Source organism: Lotus japonicus, chromosome 6 (assembly GCF_012489685.1).
Source record: "Lotus japonicus ecotype B-129 chromosome 6, LjGifu_v1.2".
In the NCBI taxonomy this organism is placed as follows: domain Eukaryota; kingdom Viridiplantae; phylum Streptophyta; class Magnoliopsida; order Fabales; family Fabaceae; genus Lotus; species Lotus japonicus.
Genome location: NC_080046.1, coordinates 45,600,732 through 45,619,414, shown reverse-complemented (window position 1 = coordinate 45,619,414; position 18,683 = coordinate 45,600,732). Strand labels below are relative to the sequence as shown.

Genomic DNA, 18,683 nt, shown 5'->3' with positions numbered 1-18,683 from the left:
ACTTATGACGAGATTTGCTCCTGACCTTCCTCCTTCCCTCAGATGAAGAGGTCTTCTTAGCTGAGGATGCGGCCTTGGGAGGTTTCTCGACACCTTCAGTTTTGGATTTTGCAGGAATGGGAGCTGGGGAATTCTCACGGGATGGAGGATTGGAGGTAGAGTGCTCATGAACATCAGTCTAAAGGAAACAAAACAAACAAGAGATGACTCAGATTAGGAAACCACGGGTTAAAAATATCACAAGGTACCCTCGAGAATGGAGAACATACCTGAATGGCGGCGCCGCCACCACCCTCTTTGTCAGCGACTTCTGTTTGAGCATCAGATGCCAACTTAGAAGCCCCACTAGGGGTGGAAACACCAACCCCCTTGGCCCTCTTTTGACTGGCCGAAGCAACAGGCTTAGGTTTCCGTTTCCGGCTCTGTCGAAATATACGTCAGCCCATAATCCAAGGAAATCGAAAAGGAAAAGGTAAAAGCATGAGGTAAGTACCTTGAGCTTGTCAGCAAGACTGACATCATCATCCTCATCATCATCATCATCATCCTCAATCACGACCGGCTGGTCCTTGGAGGAATGAGCCACTGGGGAAATAACTTGAGGAGCTGGTCGAATAATGACTTCAGCTGCAAACAAAAGAAAAATTAAGAAGTAAAACAGGAAAACCAAGGCCAAGTCGAAGTATTACCTTGACCAATACGCATGTTCAGCGATATGTGGTTGAAGATTTCGACGGGCACATGATACGGAAAGTTCCATAGGTGGTACTTAGTCCAAGTCACTCGCTTTCGAGGAGGTAGAGCTTGATTGGCCAATACATTTATGTTTATATGGTCAACCCATTTAGGCAAGACCGGTGGAAAAGCCAATGCAAACTTACTCGTAGGCAAAGACGGGAACCTAAAGCCAGTTTTTCGAATAACAAAAGATAGACCTTCCTCACCAGGAGGAACCACTAACTTGGATTTCTTGGCTTTAAGTTCCCATTTTTGCCTTAATACTTGAGCTGCTTGCGCAACTGTATCTCGAAGGCGAAGAGTTGGGTAATATACCACACCGAAGAACTCTTGAAAAGATCGAATTTCTGCCAGGTGCATACCTTTGGTCTTCTTCGGATCCTGCTTCTGCAAAAGAAAAGCATCTGTCATGCATTGCAGACAATCGACGAGGGGCTTCGAAATTTGAGCCCAATACTCAGACCACCAGGCTTTGAAAGCATTAGTGGCATAATATGAAGGAGCGTAAGTGAAGGGGCTCAGGTTGAGGAGTTTCTTGTTATAAAATTGAACAGTCTTGTCGAAAACAGAAACCCTCTTAATAGTTCCGGGGTACAGGACTAGACTCTTGTCAAATAAAGTGTTGGGTAGAACTTGGCTAAGCCCAAACTGTCGAGAAACCAATTGAGGGTTGTAGCCACATAGAGTGTAGTCACTGCTAGCAAAGCCCACAGTTAAAACCCTAGGAGATAAGAGGGTCCTCCAAAGTGTGATATGGTGCTCCTTGGGCAACGCAGAATCAGAGGCATTAGGATAAGAATTCCTCAGCCAGAAAGGGCCACGAATAGCCTTGCTGTAAGGAGAGAAACTGGAACGGTAGTGTTTCAGCTCGAGAAACATGGTAAAGTACTTCCTGAAGTCCGCTTCGAAACTCGACGCATCATAAGCAGGGGTCAGGGTCTCGAGCCTATGGGCATCAATCCTGGTGTTAGAAGCAGTTAGAGGATTATCTTGTACCGGCAGAAGTGATTCGAAGACTGCATTCAACCAAAGTTGAAACAGCCAAAGTGGTCCAGCCGCATTCAGAGAGACGGTCTTGGTGTTCCGGATATCCTCGACAGCTTCATTCAGCATTTGATACAGGTTGCCAAGGACGAGCCTAGCCATAGCAAGTTGTCGACCCTCGTGAAGCAGATTGGCTAAAGGCAAAAGCTTGGCAGGTATGCGCAAAGATTTGGTGCAAAAGACATAAGCAGACAACCAATACAGCAAGAAAGCGACATGCTCAGCATCAGACACCTCACCACTCTCGACATAATGGTCCTTAATGAATCGACTAAACGAAATGTTGTCAGTAGGAATCGAGATGGGTTTAACAGGAGCAGGTGCAGAATGATAATCATCACCAATGGGCCACAATCCGGTGATAGCAGCAACATCCAAAAGGGTGGGGGTGATCATACCAAAGGGAACATGAAGGCAATTAGTGGACCTCTCCCAGAAATAAAGTGCACTCAACAGCATAGCAGGGTTATACGAGATTGGAGATCTCGACAACTGAATCAAGTCGAAAATCCCTACATCCTTCCAGTGTTGTTTCTTATCTCCCTCAACCCTATCTAACCATTTCAGGTAGGCCTTGTCGTTAGCAGAAGGGTTAGGAGGGGCCGAACGAAAGGCTCGTTTCGGGTCAGAAAGAAATGGCATACGGTAAGAGGGTTGAAATGCCAAAATGAGCTCCTCTCCCCTAACGCTAGGATGAAATGATTCATGTTCTTCAGGGAGACTATTGGGCCTATCATGCTTCACTACTTTCAAAGGGCCCAAAATGGCGCGTAAAGTACCATTAACAGAGAAAGGAATGAGTACCTGGGATTTCCAGATAGCTCTCTTCTCTGCTTCGTTGGGAGGTTCTGGGATTGGCACGCGTTTGGACTCATCCAGCTTAAGCTCGGTGGCCAACGGAATGGTTTGCTCAGGATTGGAAGCCATTGAAGGACGCAGCAAGTGTTTCAGAGAAGACGGAAGAAGATGAAGTGATGAAGTCTGGAAGAAGAAGTTGCAGGTTGGATGAAAGAGTAAAGCTTGAACAAGGAATACCAAGAGGGTATTTATAAACGGAAGGGGAAACGGAACCCAAGCCGCATTGAGCAGCAATTTATAAAAACTTTGGGTTCCAAGCGATTATTTTATTAATTAATTCATGTCACCTCTCAGCTTTTTGGCATAGGTGAAATCATGGCCCTAAAAAGGCTATAACTGTCAGCTAGTGGAGAAGTCACCAGACGTTATGGCTGCCGATTGGACTTGAAGATCGAATGGTCGAGAGCACAAAGCATTTGAATCGTTGGAATTGAACGGCTGCGATAAGAAAAAATGCTTGGTGTCTTTGAGCTAAAGCAGTCGACAACCAACATTTTTGGGGGGCAACTGTTAAGCCAAAATTACAAGCATTACAATTATCGACACCATGGTACAAAAAAATGGTTTCTCGACAGAAGGGGTTGGGCGAAGCCGGCAACTCAGCACACGATGTCCCTCAAGGACAAGTTAGTAAAAGCCATAACTCGACACACTCAGAAGATGAAGAAATCTCGATCACCTTAATGGAAGAGGCAGTTACCGAATAACAAGCGATTACAAGCACGTGCGCAAACCCACGATGCCACGAATAGCAACGGTTGCCCACGACTCAGAACCACCCACGTGGCAATAGAGTCACGTGCGCGAAGACCATCGGCTAAACGTGGGGTATGGCGCCAAAATTCAAAACCCACGAAGCCATCGTGCATCCAAGGAAAACCGCCAAGAACATGGGCAGAAAGAACAATATAAATAGAGGAAGCAGCAGCAGAAGAAGAGGTTCCCAACTAGAAAACTCTGAAAACTCACTAAAAGCTCTAAACGTCCGCATCAATGAGACTTCGAGAGCAGAACGTGATGATGGAGGAGTATGTTGCAGAACCAACGCTTTAATTTCCTTGCATTTCAGTTGGTTAATTCCCAGTTCTTATGTGTAGCTTGTTTTGTCGAAATTTGCTTTCATGTTATTTTGGTTTGCTTAACTATTTTGTAATCGACTCATATTCAATAAAATCCAGTTTCGTTTGAAGTTGTTTATTGTTGTCGAAAACACATCCGTCCACACACTACGCTTTGGCAAAACGTTTTCTCAAAAGGACCCTGAAATCTAAACTTCCTTTAGTCGAACTAAGAGGATATTTGTTTACCAAAAATCCGTGTAAACAGTGCCATTGTGGTGAAAATAATTTGAATGTTTGCGTCGGTCATGGCCGATGCTAACAATGTAAAAAGTACTGCCGAGCTATACGACCGACACTAATAATTAAGATTTAGTGTTGACCATCACAATAAGTGTGTAATGTCGGCTAATTGGAGACTCATAACTTTTTGTGTAAGTTGCATGAGCGATGTTATACGTTAGCTTTGAGCAATTTAACAATAGTCTCAAAGCTGACGCTAAACCGATGCTAAATCGTTGATAGTATATGTTTTTGACCGAGCTAATAAGCAGTTTTCTTGAAGTTATTACAGATAATTACATATTAAATTTTACAAGTTACAAGCTGTATACCTACGAATACACTTACTGCCTTAGACAAAGCCATTGGGAACTTTTGGTTTTAACAGCACATCGTCAAGATACGAAAGACAAAGGTTGCATCTACTTCCATGTAAATAACCATATAGAGGAGTATCTTAGATCTCGGGAAAGAACATTGTTCAAAGAAAGGAAGCAAAGCAACAATTATCATTCTCCATGTGATCTCCACTCTTTCTTCATTATGTGTAGTTGGTTATAACAAGTACCGGATGTAAAGATTCATCAAACTGTTCACGGCATAAAAATTTACTAAAAGATGGGGACCAAAAGATGATATCTCAATTGCTAATTCCTTGTTACCCTACCAAAATGCAATGAGTTTCATTTAGGTGTACAAGGCAAAAAGTAATAGATACTACCAGACAGCCTATGATTGCTAGTGCCATCAATTTAATAGGTTCGTTCATAGATCAAGTTTGCTGTGTGAGTGGTCTCTATTCATTATACAGGTTTCCTAATCCTTGTCAAACAGCATTTGAATTCGATATTGTAGTATTCATCTATGTCCACCGATTCAGCTGAACTTTTGATGCAATTTTTGGCCATGCCATCTGTTCGGAAGCAGTTTAATGCCATTATGAAGACTATATTGTATGTCTAGGTGATCATACATCATTAAAGGAAATTTTAATCCTCGAAATTTCTTCTTTGAGGACCACATTGTTCTAAACTGGAAAAGGGTTTGACGATAGCCCGATGATAAGTGCAATGATTCCTATATACCCACCCTCTAATGATCATGTCTGGAATTTGGGGATATGATCACATTCTCCTTGACAATTCCTAACCAATTACATGTTAGTTAAAGTTGTAGGGGTTCATGTTATGGATCATTATAAGTTTTTAAACTAATGATAATATTGGATTGGATTCCTCAGAGTATACGAATCCTGTTCCAGTACTTGTATTTTCACATTGGTTGTGGTGAGAAGACCTTGTAAAAAATTGCCACATGAAATTTTTCTATTTTCACATTGGAAAATCGAACTTCTAATATAATCTCCTAATCTTAGATATTAGGCCGGTGTTAACGGAGCTAAATACTCATGTGCAAGTAACTGTAGTAATAAGAAACAGGCAACACCTTGCACATACAACGCTTTTGAGATCCGGTTTAGGAATGCTTTGTGGATACTTTGATAGTTCTTACTGGGACTTTTCCTTTACCCTGTTTCTTAGTCCCTGTTTTGGCTATTTTTCTTCCCTTCCCCCTACTGTTTTTTATGCTTTTGTGTTCCCATTGTTTCTCTTGTTTTTTAAGTACACCTAGTACTTCCTTTAATATAATTGTTTGGGTGATAAAAAAAAAATATCGGTTAAGTTGGTAAGGATATTTCACTTATTTCTAAAATGTTGTGTTCAATTTGCATTGCCAATGTGAGGATTATGTTGGTGAACGATTTGTAAATATACCTGTAAGCAACCTGTGGTCTCGGAGTTATGTCCTCAAGACCGGCCCAACACTAAATGAGGCCTAAAACCAATTTTAAAGTGAGACCTTTTTTTTTTTGGTCTTTTTGACTTAGTATTAATGCTTGGTTTTTTGAAGCATTTTTTACTTAGTAAAATAATATATTTTGAGGCTTTTTTTCCTTAGTAATTTTGTTGGGGAGGCCTAAAGCCCTTGCTTGAGTGACTTTACCATTGGGCCGACCCTGTATGTCCTGACTCGTGGTAGTAACCGGAGTCGAACTCACCCAAAAGTTTTCTTCATAAGAAAGGAAAGAATATAAATCAAACTGTAAAAAAGTTCTCTCTAAAAAACCTCTCCCCTTTTCTTCTACGTCCTCTCACCGATCTGGTCCTGGGTGGCCGCCCCGCCACCCTCGGCGCGGCGGCAACCCTCCCCTCCGCTCGCGTTCCCTTCCTTGTCCTCCCTCTTCCTTTTTACCTCCTCCTCTCTCCTCTTTTGAGATCTCAGTTGTCCTCTTCCTTCCCTCAACTAGATCTGAGTTCGGTGATCTTCCGCTCCTCCAATTTCTCATGTGGTGTGATGTTCTTGCTCCTAGATTGGCATTTTCCTCGGTTCTTAGAGGGTCCGACGTGGCTGACCTTTGAGGATCCAGCTAGGAAGTGGCGGCGGTTCTGAAGGACGAAGAAGTTTGCGTGGGGTGCAACATGGATGTCTCTAGACATTGGGTTGTGTTTTGGGACACTTTTTTAAGCCAAATCCGATCTCGCGACCGTCTTATGCTTCTAATGGTGGTGTTCGTTCTCCTCTCCGAGCTTTCGGCTGTGTCGCCAACCTATGGCCTATGGTGTGGTTCTTTGCAGGTTCTGCAACGACGTCGAATGGCGTTTCCTCGTCCTCATGCCGTGTTTCGATCAGCCTGCCCTATGTTTCAAACCATGGAGGGAGTTCTTGCTATGTTTGGGGTTTCTTTTAGGGTTCCTGGAGTTCTTTATGTGTTGCATCTGCGGTTGTGGAGGTGTCGTGGAGGCATTGTGAGCACACTATCATTTATTGTATTTGATGCTTCTCTAACTATTTTTCTGCTCTTTTTTAGGTTATGGGTTATAACACTCTTTTGGGTTTTTAGTTTGGTGGGGCTTTTTGTCTTCTCAGCTGGTTTGGTATCTGTTTGTGGGTATCGAGTGACTTGATAGGTTCCCGTGTTGGTTGAACTTGTCGCCGCTTTCTCGATTTCAATGGGGACCTTTTCAGTGGGGGTAGGCGCCAGTGGTTTTGTATGGGCCTTTTTTTGGCACGTTTGTGTGCTACTTGGGTATTTTCGAGGTTTTGGCTATAATGGCAGGTTTTTATATATTGAGAGAGGTTATTTCTCAACACTTTCCATATATATTATATATCCTTTTGCTTTAAAAAAATGTAAAGAAAAAATAAAGGGCAATACTCTGTTACTTTTGAAAATGAGAGGTTCAGTTTTTTTTTTTGGTAAGTAAAAATATATATTAAATGGAAGTACTAGGTGTACTTCAAAACTAGTTCAGTACCATGGCACTTTTGAAATAATGAGAGGTTCATTATTTCACAACAACATTTTTTGCTTTTGATAACACCGGTTTGTGTTGCCTAAAGATGTATCAGGAGCCATTCATGCATGTTGTCATAGAGTGTTTATTTCAGGCAACACATTTTTTCAAAACACTAAATAAGTGTTAAGTACGTATTTTATAATAGTGATCAATTATAACGTGATAATTGTTGTCTATTTCACATAATAAGTTACATTTTCTCAAAATGTTGTCATAGAGTACATAAAACTGTTACAAAAAAAAATATGTAGCGCTAGAACATGAGACGGTCAAAGACGGTTCCGTAAAGTTGAGGAAACATTTTTCGTATTTATGACTACACTTTTAAACTATTGTAAAAAAATAAAAGGTACTATAGTATTTAGAGTTTAAAAGATTAAAAGACTCAATTGTAAATTTTAAAAATTTATTAGCAAAATAAATCATAACAAATCAAAATAAAAGGTATATACCTTTTCATTTTAAGTAGGCACTAAAGAAATTGTAAAAAATAAACCTATAAATTTTTTAAGAATATATAGGACATTTTCAAGCACCTATGGAGAAAATTACCAGGCTGCTTGGCAGTGAGAGAACCATTGCCAGAACTTTGAGCTTGGATATGTCAAGTATCACGAGCTCAAATTGTTGACATGTGCTACCTTGTGGTTAGTCAAGAACAATATTTTTCACATGTTAAACTATTTTTTACTTACCATCAAATTTATGTAGTTTGGCGTGAAGAGTCAAAATAAATGGTTTGAAACAATAAATGTAAACGATTCACGGATCTTTTAAGGGGGTAACGAGTTTTTTCATTTTCTTTTTAGTTTTTTAAGGTAATTTTAAAATTAGGACTTGTTCATCAGCTTGAATGAAGTTGAATTGGTAAGTAAATGGTCAAATATTTTTCACATGTTAATCACATGAAGTTTTTGAATGTGCTGACTAAACAACTCATGTTAATCACATTCCAACTCAGTTTCAGGTGGCTGATGTTCTGATAAAATCTCTCTCTGCTACACAATTTTTGGAGCTCAAATCCAAGCTCAATGTTCGGGTTCTCTGCGAGAGAACCCTCCTTGAGCATAAGCGGCGGAGTTATAGAGTAATAACTAGTTAGTTAGAGTTAATTGTTACTAATAGAATAAATTATGTCATAGTTAATTGAGTTTCTTCCTCTAGAAGTTTCCTCTAGAAACATAAGGCTAGAAGCTACAGAGGGAAGTGCACAATCATTCTGGTATTCGGGTTTCGGCACCTCTTGTGCTATAAATTTAAATATCTTTTGATTTATAAAAGAAACTCCCTCTAGAAGTCTTTTATGTATGTTAACTTGTGTAACTGGGTAGAATTCAATCAATGAGAATTTACAAGATTTTCATTTCTATCACTGTTTTCTAATAGTAATAAACAGACCACTTCTAATACAAAAATTACGCAGCCCGAATTCCACCATAACAAATTCATACAAGCCAGACTTGATATTTCTTTTGCACTAGCTGAGATGACTGTGTATGTCCTTGATATAAAACAAACCCCAAGTCTCTTAATATTGAATAATATAATTTATTAGAGAAAAAGAGAACGAGACACACAAAAGTTACAGGTAATATACCAAAGTTGTTGGTTTAATGTGGTATACATGCTTGATTCGTCATCAGTGTCTCAGATTCGAGTCTTGTGATTAAAAAAAAATCTTGTTAGAAGAGTTAACCACACCATATGAAATTGTTACCTATACATCATTGTGTCTCTGAGCAACTTGGCTCATATTTCAGATATTTACTTGCAAATCCTACATTCATATTTGTGGTTCTAACAGTTCCAGCTTATTTCGATAATATCTCTTTCAAATGTTTAATAAGGGTTGTTTAAGAGATTAACCATCCATCGAAATCAAAGTGCAGAAAAGGAAAAAGGAAGAAAATTTGGAACTGAAAATTTCAGAGTGACTTTCCCATTATCACCACAAAACTAGTTAAATATAACAAGAAGATCAATCCTACTCATTACGTCAACAAACCTGGTAAAACCCTGCAGTACTCAAAATTGTAATAATGCAAGAGAGAGAGAGAGAGAGAGAGAGAGAGAGAGAGAGAGAGAGAGAGAGAGAGAGAGTTTGACTGTGTGTTTGCATACATTTCACATTGGGAGAGAAGTGATTCTGAGATATTTAACCACATAATGAAAATGACATGAAATAGTTTTTATGTATTCACACCAACTTAATTTCTCTTCCATCTAACACTAGTTTAGATATTCTTTAATTTGAAGTAAAAAAGCCAAAAAACTGAAAATCCAAGATTCAAAATGACTCTTTTTTCTTTTTGGTTCAACCCTGCAGCAGTACTAGTCTCTGTAAGGCATTAAAACTTGAAGCTTGGGGAATTTTGCGTGCAAACTTTTATGTCCAATGTCCCTCTCATTGAAATTTGATCAAACCCCACAAACAAAGTCACTTTCATAAAGACCCTTTTATTATCTCCCTCTCCTTTTTCCCATACATGATCAAATGGCATGGATGGCTAATGGAGCTTGAGAGGTGAATATCACAACTCTCTCTCTCTCTCTTGCTTTAATTCTCCAACACGAGAAGTTAAATTAATTTTAAGTGTGAGTTGGGTAATTGTTGGAGGGTCTATTTTCAGTCCATAAATACCTGTCTACTAGGCCAACCCACTTCCATATTTGCAACCTCTTAATCTGAGTTTCAGCTGAGTGATAAGCCTTGTTTGCTTCATTCTCTCATCCAAAAAGATTCTCTTTTCATGGTGAGAGACCAATTTAATTACAGCATTCCAAAATCTAGATCACACAACTAAACCATTAATTCAGCATATACCATGTTTCATTTTTGTTTTATGTCCTTTGTTCTTGACTTTTATTTGGTTTTAATTTGTTATAGATGGAGCTTCCAATTGATCAAGTTCAAGAAGGGTCTTCTTCTCAGAAGAAGATGGGAAGAGGGAAAATTGAGATCAAGCGGATCGAGAACACCACAAATAGGCAAGTCACCTTCTGCAAGCGCCGCAACGGTTTGCTGAAGAAAGCTTATGAGCTATCTGTTCTGTGTGATGCTGAAGTTGCTCTCATTGTCTTCTCAAGCCGTGGCCGCTTGTATGAGTATGCCAACAACAGGTTCTTACACTTACACAACCTCCAAATCTTGAAACTTTCTCTTATCCTCTTTTAATTAATCAAGGAAAAAAGGTTTGATAATTTGTCCATATATATATATATTTTTGAAATCTAAGTAGAAAAAAATTGTTACTTCAAAAAATGGGGTTTATTTGGGGTTAAGACCAGGGCTTGCATCTTTTTGTTCAAATCAAGTGACAGTTTCCTTCTCCCAAAACTTATGTTTTTCAGTTTTTTCATCAATTTGTATTGTTTGCATCAGCTATCTCCTTTACACTTCCTTGCTCTATTCTTTCTTCAATTGTTTGTTTCAAAGTTTGCAGATCTGTGGAAAGAGATAGAAATATAGGAGTTAAAGTGAAACTAGGTGGGGGTAGAATATGTAATAGAAGAACAAGTAAAACAGCTTTTATTTAGGGTTACAAAGATTTGCAGGTCAGATATCTTAGCTTCTTTGTGTATATTTCTCCCATGCTGCTATGCTTTTACCAATCCTTTTTCTTTCTCTCTCTCTTTCCTTCCATATGTCAAGTATAAAACCTATACAAGCTCTGCTACATAAAGCTGTCATGCACTCATGGTCCTCTTTTCTTCCATCATGACTCTTTCTCTTGTACTCTTAATTAACTTCTTGTGCCACAAATCCAATTGCAAGTTAGGGTTTCAGTTTTTGTTATATATAAGTAGCACCCAAATCCACTCTGATTTAAGACTATAGGGCAGTGAAAATCTAGATATATACACCAATGAAAACATCTTAATTTTTTTTGGTCTTTAATGTGTAAACTTGTTCGGGAAACCGTGTCTGTCCTCAAAACAAATGATTTTATAGGGTTCGATCTTGTAATCTTATCCTTACAGAGATCTAGCTCGCCTACCACCAGAACAACCTAATTTTGCAAAAGGATTTTTTTAAAAAATATTTCTCTTATTTGTCAAGGTGGTAATGAACAAGAATTAAAACAAAGTATTAGGGTTTCTGGATAAAAAGATTTCAGATTCCTTTATTTTGATTTTTTTTAAAATGATTCCTTTAAAATTGAAACAGATTTTCTTGTCGTTCTGCCTGAGTTTAGTTTGTGTGTAGAGGTGCGTGAAAGTCTGATATTTTTCCCCACGCTCATAATTTTTGTCCTTTACAATATGGTCAAGGCCATGCTAGCTTCAGTTAGGGTTCTAATTTCTAAAGTCAAGGCCGTATGGTTATGGGAATATCAATCAATAACTCTTTTCTTCCAAAGATATTTCTGGGTAATTTTGAAATATTCTGGAATTACTTAGCTTCATTTCTGTATAAATTTCTTGAATTGATTCACTAAAACGTGATGAAAGCAACAGTTTGGTGGGCATTTAAGTAAAATCTATAAACTCAAGTAAAAAAATTGTGTGAAATATGAAGATGTTATTCTATAAGTTAGAATTTTGGGGCTCTAAATCTAGCATCTGTGCAGGTGATAGATGTAAACACTGCTATCAATTTGTTGTGAATTAGTTCCGATAATAACAAAATTGTAGTTATTTGGGAGCTAATCTTCAAGCAATTATTTTATAACTATTTTTGAAGTTACAAATCTTAATTCTACCTAAACATATGATGGACGCTAAAGAAAGTCTTTTCAGAAAAAAATTTGCAAAATAAAACAAGGTCACGTGTGAGTTTTTCACCAAGGACATTTAGGGCATACATTGTGATATTATTATTCTTCTGCGGTTCTTCCTTTTTCATTCATTTTTATATGCAGTAGTTAAGTTCATTTTTCTTTTCCATGTCCTAGACTTTTCAAAAACAAATATTAGTAGCCAAAAATAAGTAATTATATTATATTATTTATATACTGTTTCAATGTTATTCTTTCTGGATCGTTTGTTTTCTACCCTGAGCTGCTAAAAGTAACAGCATGATATCAGATACTGAGAATAGCTAAAAGCAAAACACCACTCTCTCTCTTATCTTTTAACATTGTTTTCATGTTTAAGGAAATAAAGGTTCTATTCTTGAAGTCAATTTCTCTACCTACTCTCAATTATGTGTTTTGGAAATTTCAATAGAAAAGGAAGGTGACATTTACATGATATGTATGGCCTGATGCATAGGTCAGAGGCCTCTTTGTGCTTTTGCATTAATTAACCATTCATAGGTAAATATTGGTACAACTAGTTTGTGTTTGAACTTAAGAGCAAGTTCAGAAAGAAAGAGAGAGATTTTACATATTCTTTGGAATTGAAAGAATGGAACTTGATATACACGGATTCAGCTTCAGCTGCTTTGTGTTGATCTAAGAAATACTTAGCCAGAGAAAGGTAAGAAGAAGAGGGAAAAGAGAGTACGATCCAATGGGAAGTTCTGAGATGATGACATACATTTCACAGTGCATGCACTGCCACAACATCTTTAGTTCTTTGGAAGCGAAACTAGAACATGAAATCTTCAAAAGGGTTTTATGGTAATTAATTGAGGTACAAAAAATAAGGCTCCTATGGTTATTACACCATGTGTAATGAGGAAATGACATGATTATTTCTGAACCTAGGAAGAATGCTTATTAATTATATATACTTGAGCCAATGACATTGTTGGATCTTGTGCCACCCTAGCAGGTACAAGAGAAAGTATTAATTTAGAGTATCATTTGGATTTTGATTTTTTTTAAAAATAGTGAGTTTTAATTTATTCAAGAGACTAAATTCAGTGCAACACTAAAGTTGCTGTCGTATGACCAAATGGTCACAAGTTCCAGTCGAAAATAAGCCTCTTGCAAAGAAAATACAATTTAAGATTGCTTACATTCGATTTATAAGGTGGGTTCGGCGCCTCCTTAAACCTCTCACATATAGTGGGAGCTAGGTTTCTCATGTGAGTTTTATTCAACACTTACTCAACTGTAAGTCTTTGGTGGAAGGATTGGGGGATTTAAAATAATGTAATTAATCAAAGAAATGTGATAGACAAATATGCATATCTTAGTCCTAATGGTATTTGAGCTGGTATGATCTGGCCATGATTTTGCAACTCTTGATTAAACTTATGGCTTGAACCTTATTTACACCCAAAATTTCATTTGGTGAAGTCTAATATATAGTTTTTTGGAGCATTGGAATTAAAAAAAATTCATCTCAGGGGACTTAAAGAATCTGATAGAAAATGAAATAGAAAATATCAGAAATTGTATCACGTGTTTCCGTCAGTAAAGTTAGCTTCACTTATGTTACAGTGTTTGTTCTATCCCACTTTTACTATTGCATACTTTGATTGCAGTGTTAGAGGAACCATTGATAGGTACAAGAAAGCATGTGCTGCTTCATCAAACACAGAATCTGTTTCTGAAGCTAATACACAGGTAAATCTATTCAGATAATGTCAAAGATTACTGGTTAAAATCTATCCAATATTTCTCTTAAGGTCTAGAGTTTGATGTATTTTGAAGTATGACCTAACCTAAAAGCTGAGGGCAATTCTACGGTGGTGCACCTATGAACCATGTTTTTAGTACTAACAACTAGTACATGTTATTTACAATATGCTCTTTATGTGCTAAAATTAATTTGCAGAGAAACCCTATTAACTTGTGAATGTGTACGGTAGATGAAACCTTAAGTTAGATCTAATTTTACCTATCCATTAAGCACATGCAATCATCATATACAAATTAAAACATGGAATTTCCATCTTGAAGATGAGAATGATGAGTTTATTAGGGTAATTTAATTCTTCATCTTTGTTATATAGACACAAGTTACATTAATTCATTATACTTTAACTCTTATCCAGAAAGTTCACACACTAACATTGTTTACTATTATCAGTTTTACCAGCAAGAAGCATCCAAATTGAGAAGACAGATTCGAGATATTCAGAATCTAAATAGGTGATAAGTTTCTTCCTTGGTACATATTTATATATAGCAGACCTTTAATTTCCATTTATTAAAATAAACTTATCCATGAATTTTTCTTTCCAGGCATATCCTTGGTGAAGCTCTTGGCAATCTGAGTCTCAAGGAACTGAAGAACCTCGAGGGTAGATTGGAGAAAGGTTTAAGCAGAGTTAGATCTAGAAAGGTATTTACATAAGCTCAGCATGACAATTGTTTAAGGCATTTGGTTTATGGTTAAGTGTGTAGATGTGTGTGAGACACACAAGCACACACACAAAAAATCATATGGGGATTTATGAGATCCTTAACCTTAAGGTGTCTAATACAAACCCAAACATGCACTAATGTTATGTGCAAAAGTTAGCAAAAAGTAGATATGAGAGTTATTTGAGTTAGTATTTCAAAATTCTATGTTTTGGCCTATTATTATGAAAATATAGATTATTATCCTTTCTTTGACATATCTTTATTCTTTTGGACTGATGCACTGAAAATTATCCAGCATGAGACATTGTTTGCTGATGTGGAGTTCATGAAAAAACGGGTAATCATCATCTCCTTCGTTGTTGTTAATATCTTTATATGTCATAGCCAACAAAGTTAGGTAAAAATGAGAACAATTGTGTATATAGACATTCAATTTAACTTTCTTTCTATAGCTAGAAACAAAACAACAAATATTTTGATAAGGTTGGGTGACTGTGTGGGCTAGATGCCAGTGGTCTAAAAACATTTAATCAATTGGACTTAAGAACTCTCAAGGTTATAATTCACTATAGTCACCTTAGGTTTTATATTGGACTTTTTTTTTCAACATCCCCTACAAGCCAAATCGGACTAGTCAGGTTAGATTTGTTTTGCATAGGCTTGTATGTAAGCGGAACCTCAGGGGTCGTAGGTCGTGTTTTGGGTTTATACTCCTTTTATCTGAACTTGAGTCTCAAGGCTCATGATTTATTTTAGTTGATAATTGGGTATTGTTAGTTCTTTTTTTTATTGAGCCCATTCTTTTTTTTTGGGTTTTCTCAACTGTGGGCCGTTGACCATTTGGGCTCTAATGGCACTTGTTGGACTTTGTGATGTGGAGCAAAAATATACTTTAAGGATGGTTGGGTGTGCAGGCTAAGATGTGAGTGTAGTGTGTGGTAAAAAACCTTAACAATTCGACCTTGAACACCCAAGGTTTTTTTTCGGTAGGCACCCAATGTTATAAACCATTGTAGTCCAATCCGTCTATTCCATGTGAGACTTATTTTTTAATTTCAACACTCCCCTTCAAGTTTAACTGGACTGGTAAAACTAGACATGTTTTGAAAAAACTTGTACTCAAGTAGAATCTTAGAAATTGTGTTTTGAGCTTGTGCTCTTTCTACATGAACTTGGGTTTTATAGACCAATGACTTATTTTAGTTAATAATTGAGTGTTAGGACAATTCTTATTTTATTATTGAGCTCATTATTTTTCTTTTTCTATTTTTCTTTTAATAGTGGTTTATGAGACCATTTGAGCTTGGATCTCACTTGTTGGAATTGGAAGTCTAGGCCGAAATATACTTTTAGGTTGGGTTAGTGTGTAGGCTAGATGTTGGTGAGGTGTGTAGTCCTATTTGTTTAATGCAATTGGACTTAGAACATCCAAGGGGTAGGGTTTAGTAGACAGGCTGAAACGGGACTAAATGGAACATCCAACGTTGCATTTAGTCCCCTTATGAACCACCGTTTGTTTTGCGCTGGTACCACTGGTACCTAAAATTTACCTGAAGTTGAGTGAGTGTGTGGGCAAGAAATGAGTGTGATGTGAGTGTGATGCATGGTCCACGAACTTAAAACCTCCAAGATTATACACAATTGCAGAGTCCCCTTTTAGTCTTATTCCATTCCATGTTAGACTTGTTTTCTTTTCTCAACAGCACATGTAAAATTATATTTTAACCAAGTAACAAATATTAAATGGCCATTCTAACAATTTTGGTGCTGCTCATTGTTTATGTGTTCATATATTGAGCCTTCTACTTGTACTGCAGGAAATTGAGCTGCAAAACCATAACAATTATCTGCGAGCTAAGGTCTCTAGCTAGCTATCATAATGTGAAATTGCTGTGTCATTATTAATTGAGTCAAATGAAGGATATATAAAAGAAATTATATTGTTGATATTGCTGGCTGCAGATAGCTGAACATGAGAGAGCTCAGCAACAGCAACAGCAACAGCAGCAGCAGCAACAGAATTTGATGTTGAGCGAGTCATTACCTTCACAATCTTATGATCGGAATTTCTTTCCTGCAAATCTGCTTGGTTCTGATAATCAATATTCGCGTCAAGACCAGACAGCTCTCCAACTTGTGTAAGAATTTATCTTATTCATCTTATTTTTAAGTTTACTACTGGTTTTAATTAAGATGCTACTATGCTAGCTGTTATTTTATTGTTCATGACTTTGCTTGATGATTGATTTCCCATAGCTACATTTAATATTTTGACATGCTTTATTCATCACTTCCCTTTTTACCTTTGAATGCAGCTGATGTTGTGCTGGAAAATCTGATGGAAGTACTTCAACAATCTTCATATGGTTTAACTATTTGAATAACTGTATTTAATTCCTATATAGTGGAGACCCTATACTAGTGCCTTTAGAAATTTACTTTACTAAATTTCTTCCTTAAGTACTAGAAATTAAAGAACCATCACATACTCTATACAATAGTGTTTTGTATCTTTTAAATTAAGAACTTGTTATAAACCCCCACTCTCTGTATTATTCTCTGTCATTTTAGGCCTACTGATACCTGTTGCTTATATTATTAAGCTTTTTCTGATGATGAAAGAAACTAATACTAAAATCCACCAACACCTTCATGGTTGTTTAAGTGGTAAGCAAATTAGACTCCCTTGAAATGTCTTCACAAACACCGGAGATATAGTTCACTAATAGACTGATGGATAAGGAATTTGATGCATTCACATCCAGATCATGAATGTTTGGGATTCATATTATGCAATAAGACATTGCTTTTACTAATTCGAATTGAAGGGTGATATAAAATTAGACTATGGTTAAAAGAACAAGCTCGGACTTCAGAAAATTTATTTATTGGGAGAGACAACTACTGTTTTCTAAACGAGTGAAGACCTCCTTATAAAAAAACTAACAGAAAAACATCAAAAACCTACATGCAGAAATGAATCCTAACAACAATGGACCTCAGTTATGATTTTTCAATAGAATTTTGGGGTGTGATACAGTTAGCAACTAGCTAGGTACGAATTTTATCAGTATATTTTGCTATTCCTAAGCTATAAACTTATGAAACGTACAAAGCCTTTTGAAATATGAAGAAGTTTTTGTTTTTTTTTTCTTTTGTCAAATGATGTAATTGACTGAAAGTGACCGTGGAGATATTGTGGTGATATTTCATAATCCAGGTTTGTAGGTTTTCAAGTTATATTATTAAGATTTGAAATATTGCTATAATAATATACTTATTGCTTGGATTTAATTTAAATGAAATTCAAAAGTTTAGAAAATCATGTTGCACATGACAATTATGCAAAGTGTGTGAACAACATTAGTTATATTCGATATAGTTGAAAAATCATTAGTTAATATTCCTTCTCGACTGCAGGACTATGAATCGCAGATGCTGATCTAAAAAATTTATGTATCATTGAAATTGAGAAGTTGCTCCAAAGAAATGGTAGGTCATTAAATAATTACCCATTTTTTCCATCTCCAGAATATGATGAAGTCTTGCAATTTGACAATAGGTTTACTGTCGGTGAAATAAACTATGACAAAGATGCATTAAAGGTACAATATGAAGAGTTTCTTAGCAAGCTTACACCTGAGAAAAAGTCTGTATATGAGAGGGTTCTCACATCTGTGTTGTCAAACTCACGTGGCTTCTATCTTTTATATGGCTATGGTGGAACCGGAAAGACTTTTGTTTCGAACACTTTATCCGCGTTACTTTGATCCAAAGGACTAATTGTGCTTAATGTTGCTTCTAGCAGAATAACTCATTCTAAATTTTGCATTCCATTAGATGCTACAGAGACCTCAAAGTCCACGAGTAAAGCTTTTGCTTGAAACAAGCCTTATTATACGGGATGAAGCTCTAATGTTGAAAAAGTTTTGTTTCGAAGCTCTAGACATTACACTTCAAGATTTAATGAGGTTGAAAAATGAAGACAACATACATAAACCTTTTGGAGGAAAAGTAGTAATTCTGGAAAGTGATTTTAGACAAATATTACCTATAATAACTAGAGGAAGTAGACAGGAAGTTGGAGAAGCTATTATAAATTCTTCATCATTGAGCAAGCATTGCAAAGTTATGAAATTGTC

The 18,683-nt window shown here is 36.9% G+C and overlaps 1 protein-coding gene across 3 annotated transcripts; it reads left to right on the top strand.

Annotated features, from left to right (window-relative positions):
- The first annotated feature begins 9,676 nt into the window (after window positions 1-9,676).
- On the top strand, window positions 9,677-17,197 carry LOC130726861 (agamous-like MADS-box protein MADS1). Of its 3 annotated transcripts, none has more exons than XM_057578182.1 (9): window positions 9,677-9,863; window positions 10,227-10,459; window positions 13,716-13,797; window positions 14,264-14,325; window positions 14,419-14,518; window positions 14,837-14,878; window positions 16,359-16,400; window positions 16,504-16,679; window positions 16,857-17,197. In XM_057578182.1, the coding sequence occupies exons 2-9, from the start codon at window positions 10,227-10,229 to the stop codon at window positions 16,858-16,860; spliced, it is 741 nt and encodes a 246-aa protein (XP_057434165.1). In that variant the 5' UTR covers window positions 9,677-9,863; the 3' UTR covers window positions 16,861-17,197. The 3 variants fall into 3 exon arrangements, with proteins under 3 accessions (XP_057434165.1, XP_057434164.1, XP_057434163.1); XM_057578180.1 differs by lacking the exon at window positions 9,677-9,863 and adding an exon at window positions 9,880-10,092 and having other exon boundaries at window positions 16,857-17,196; XM_057578181.1 differs by lacking the exons at window positions 9,677-9,863; window positions 16,857-17,197 and adding an exon at window positions 9,878-10,092 and having other exon boundaries at window positions 16,504-16,683.
- Window positions 17,198-18,683: the final 1,486 nt, after the last annotated feature.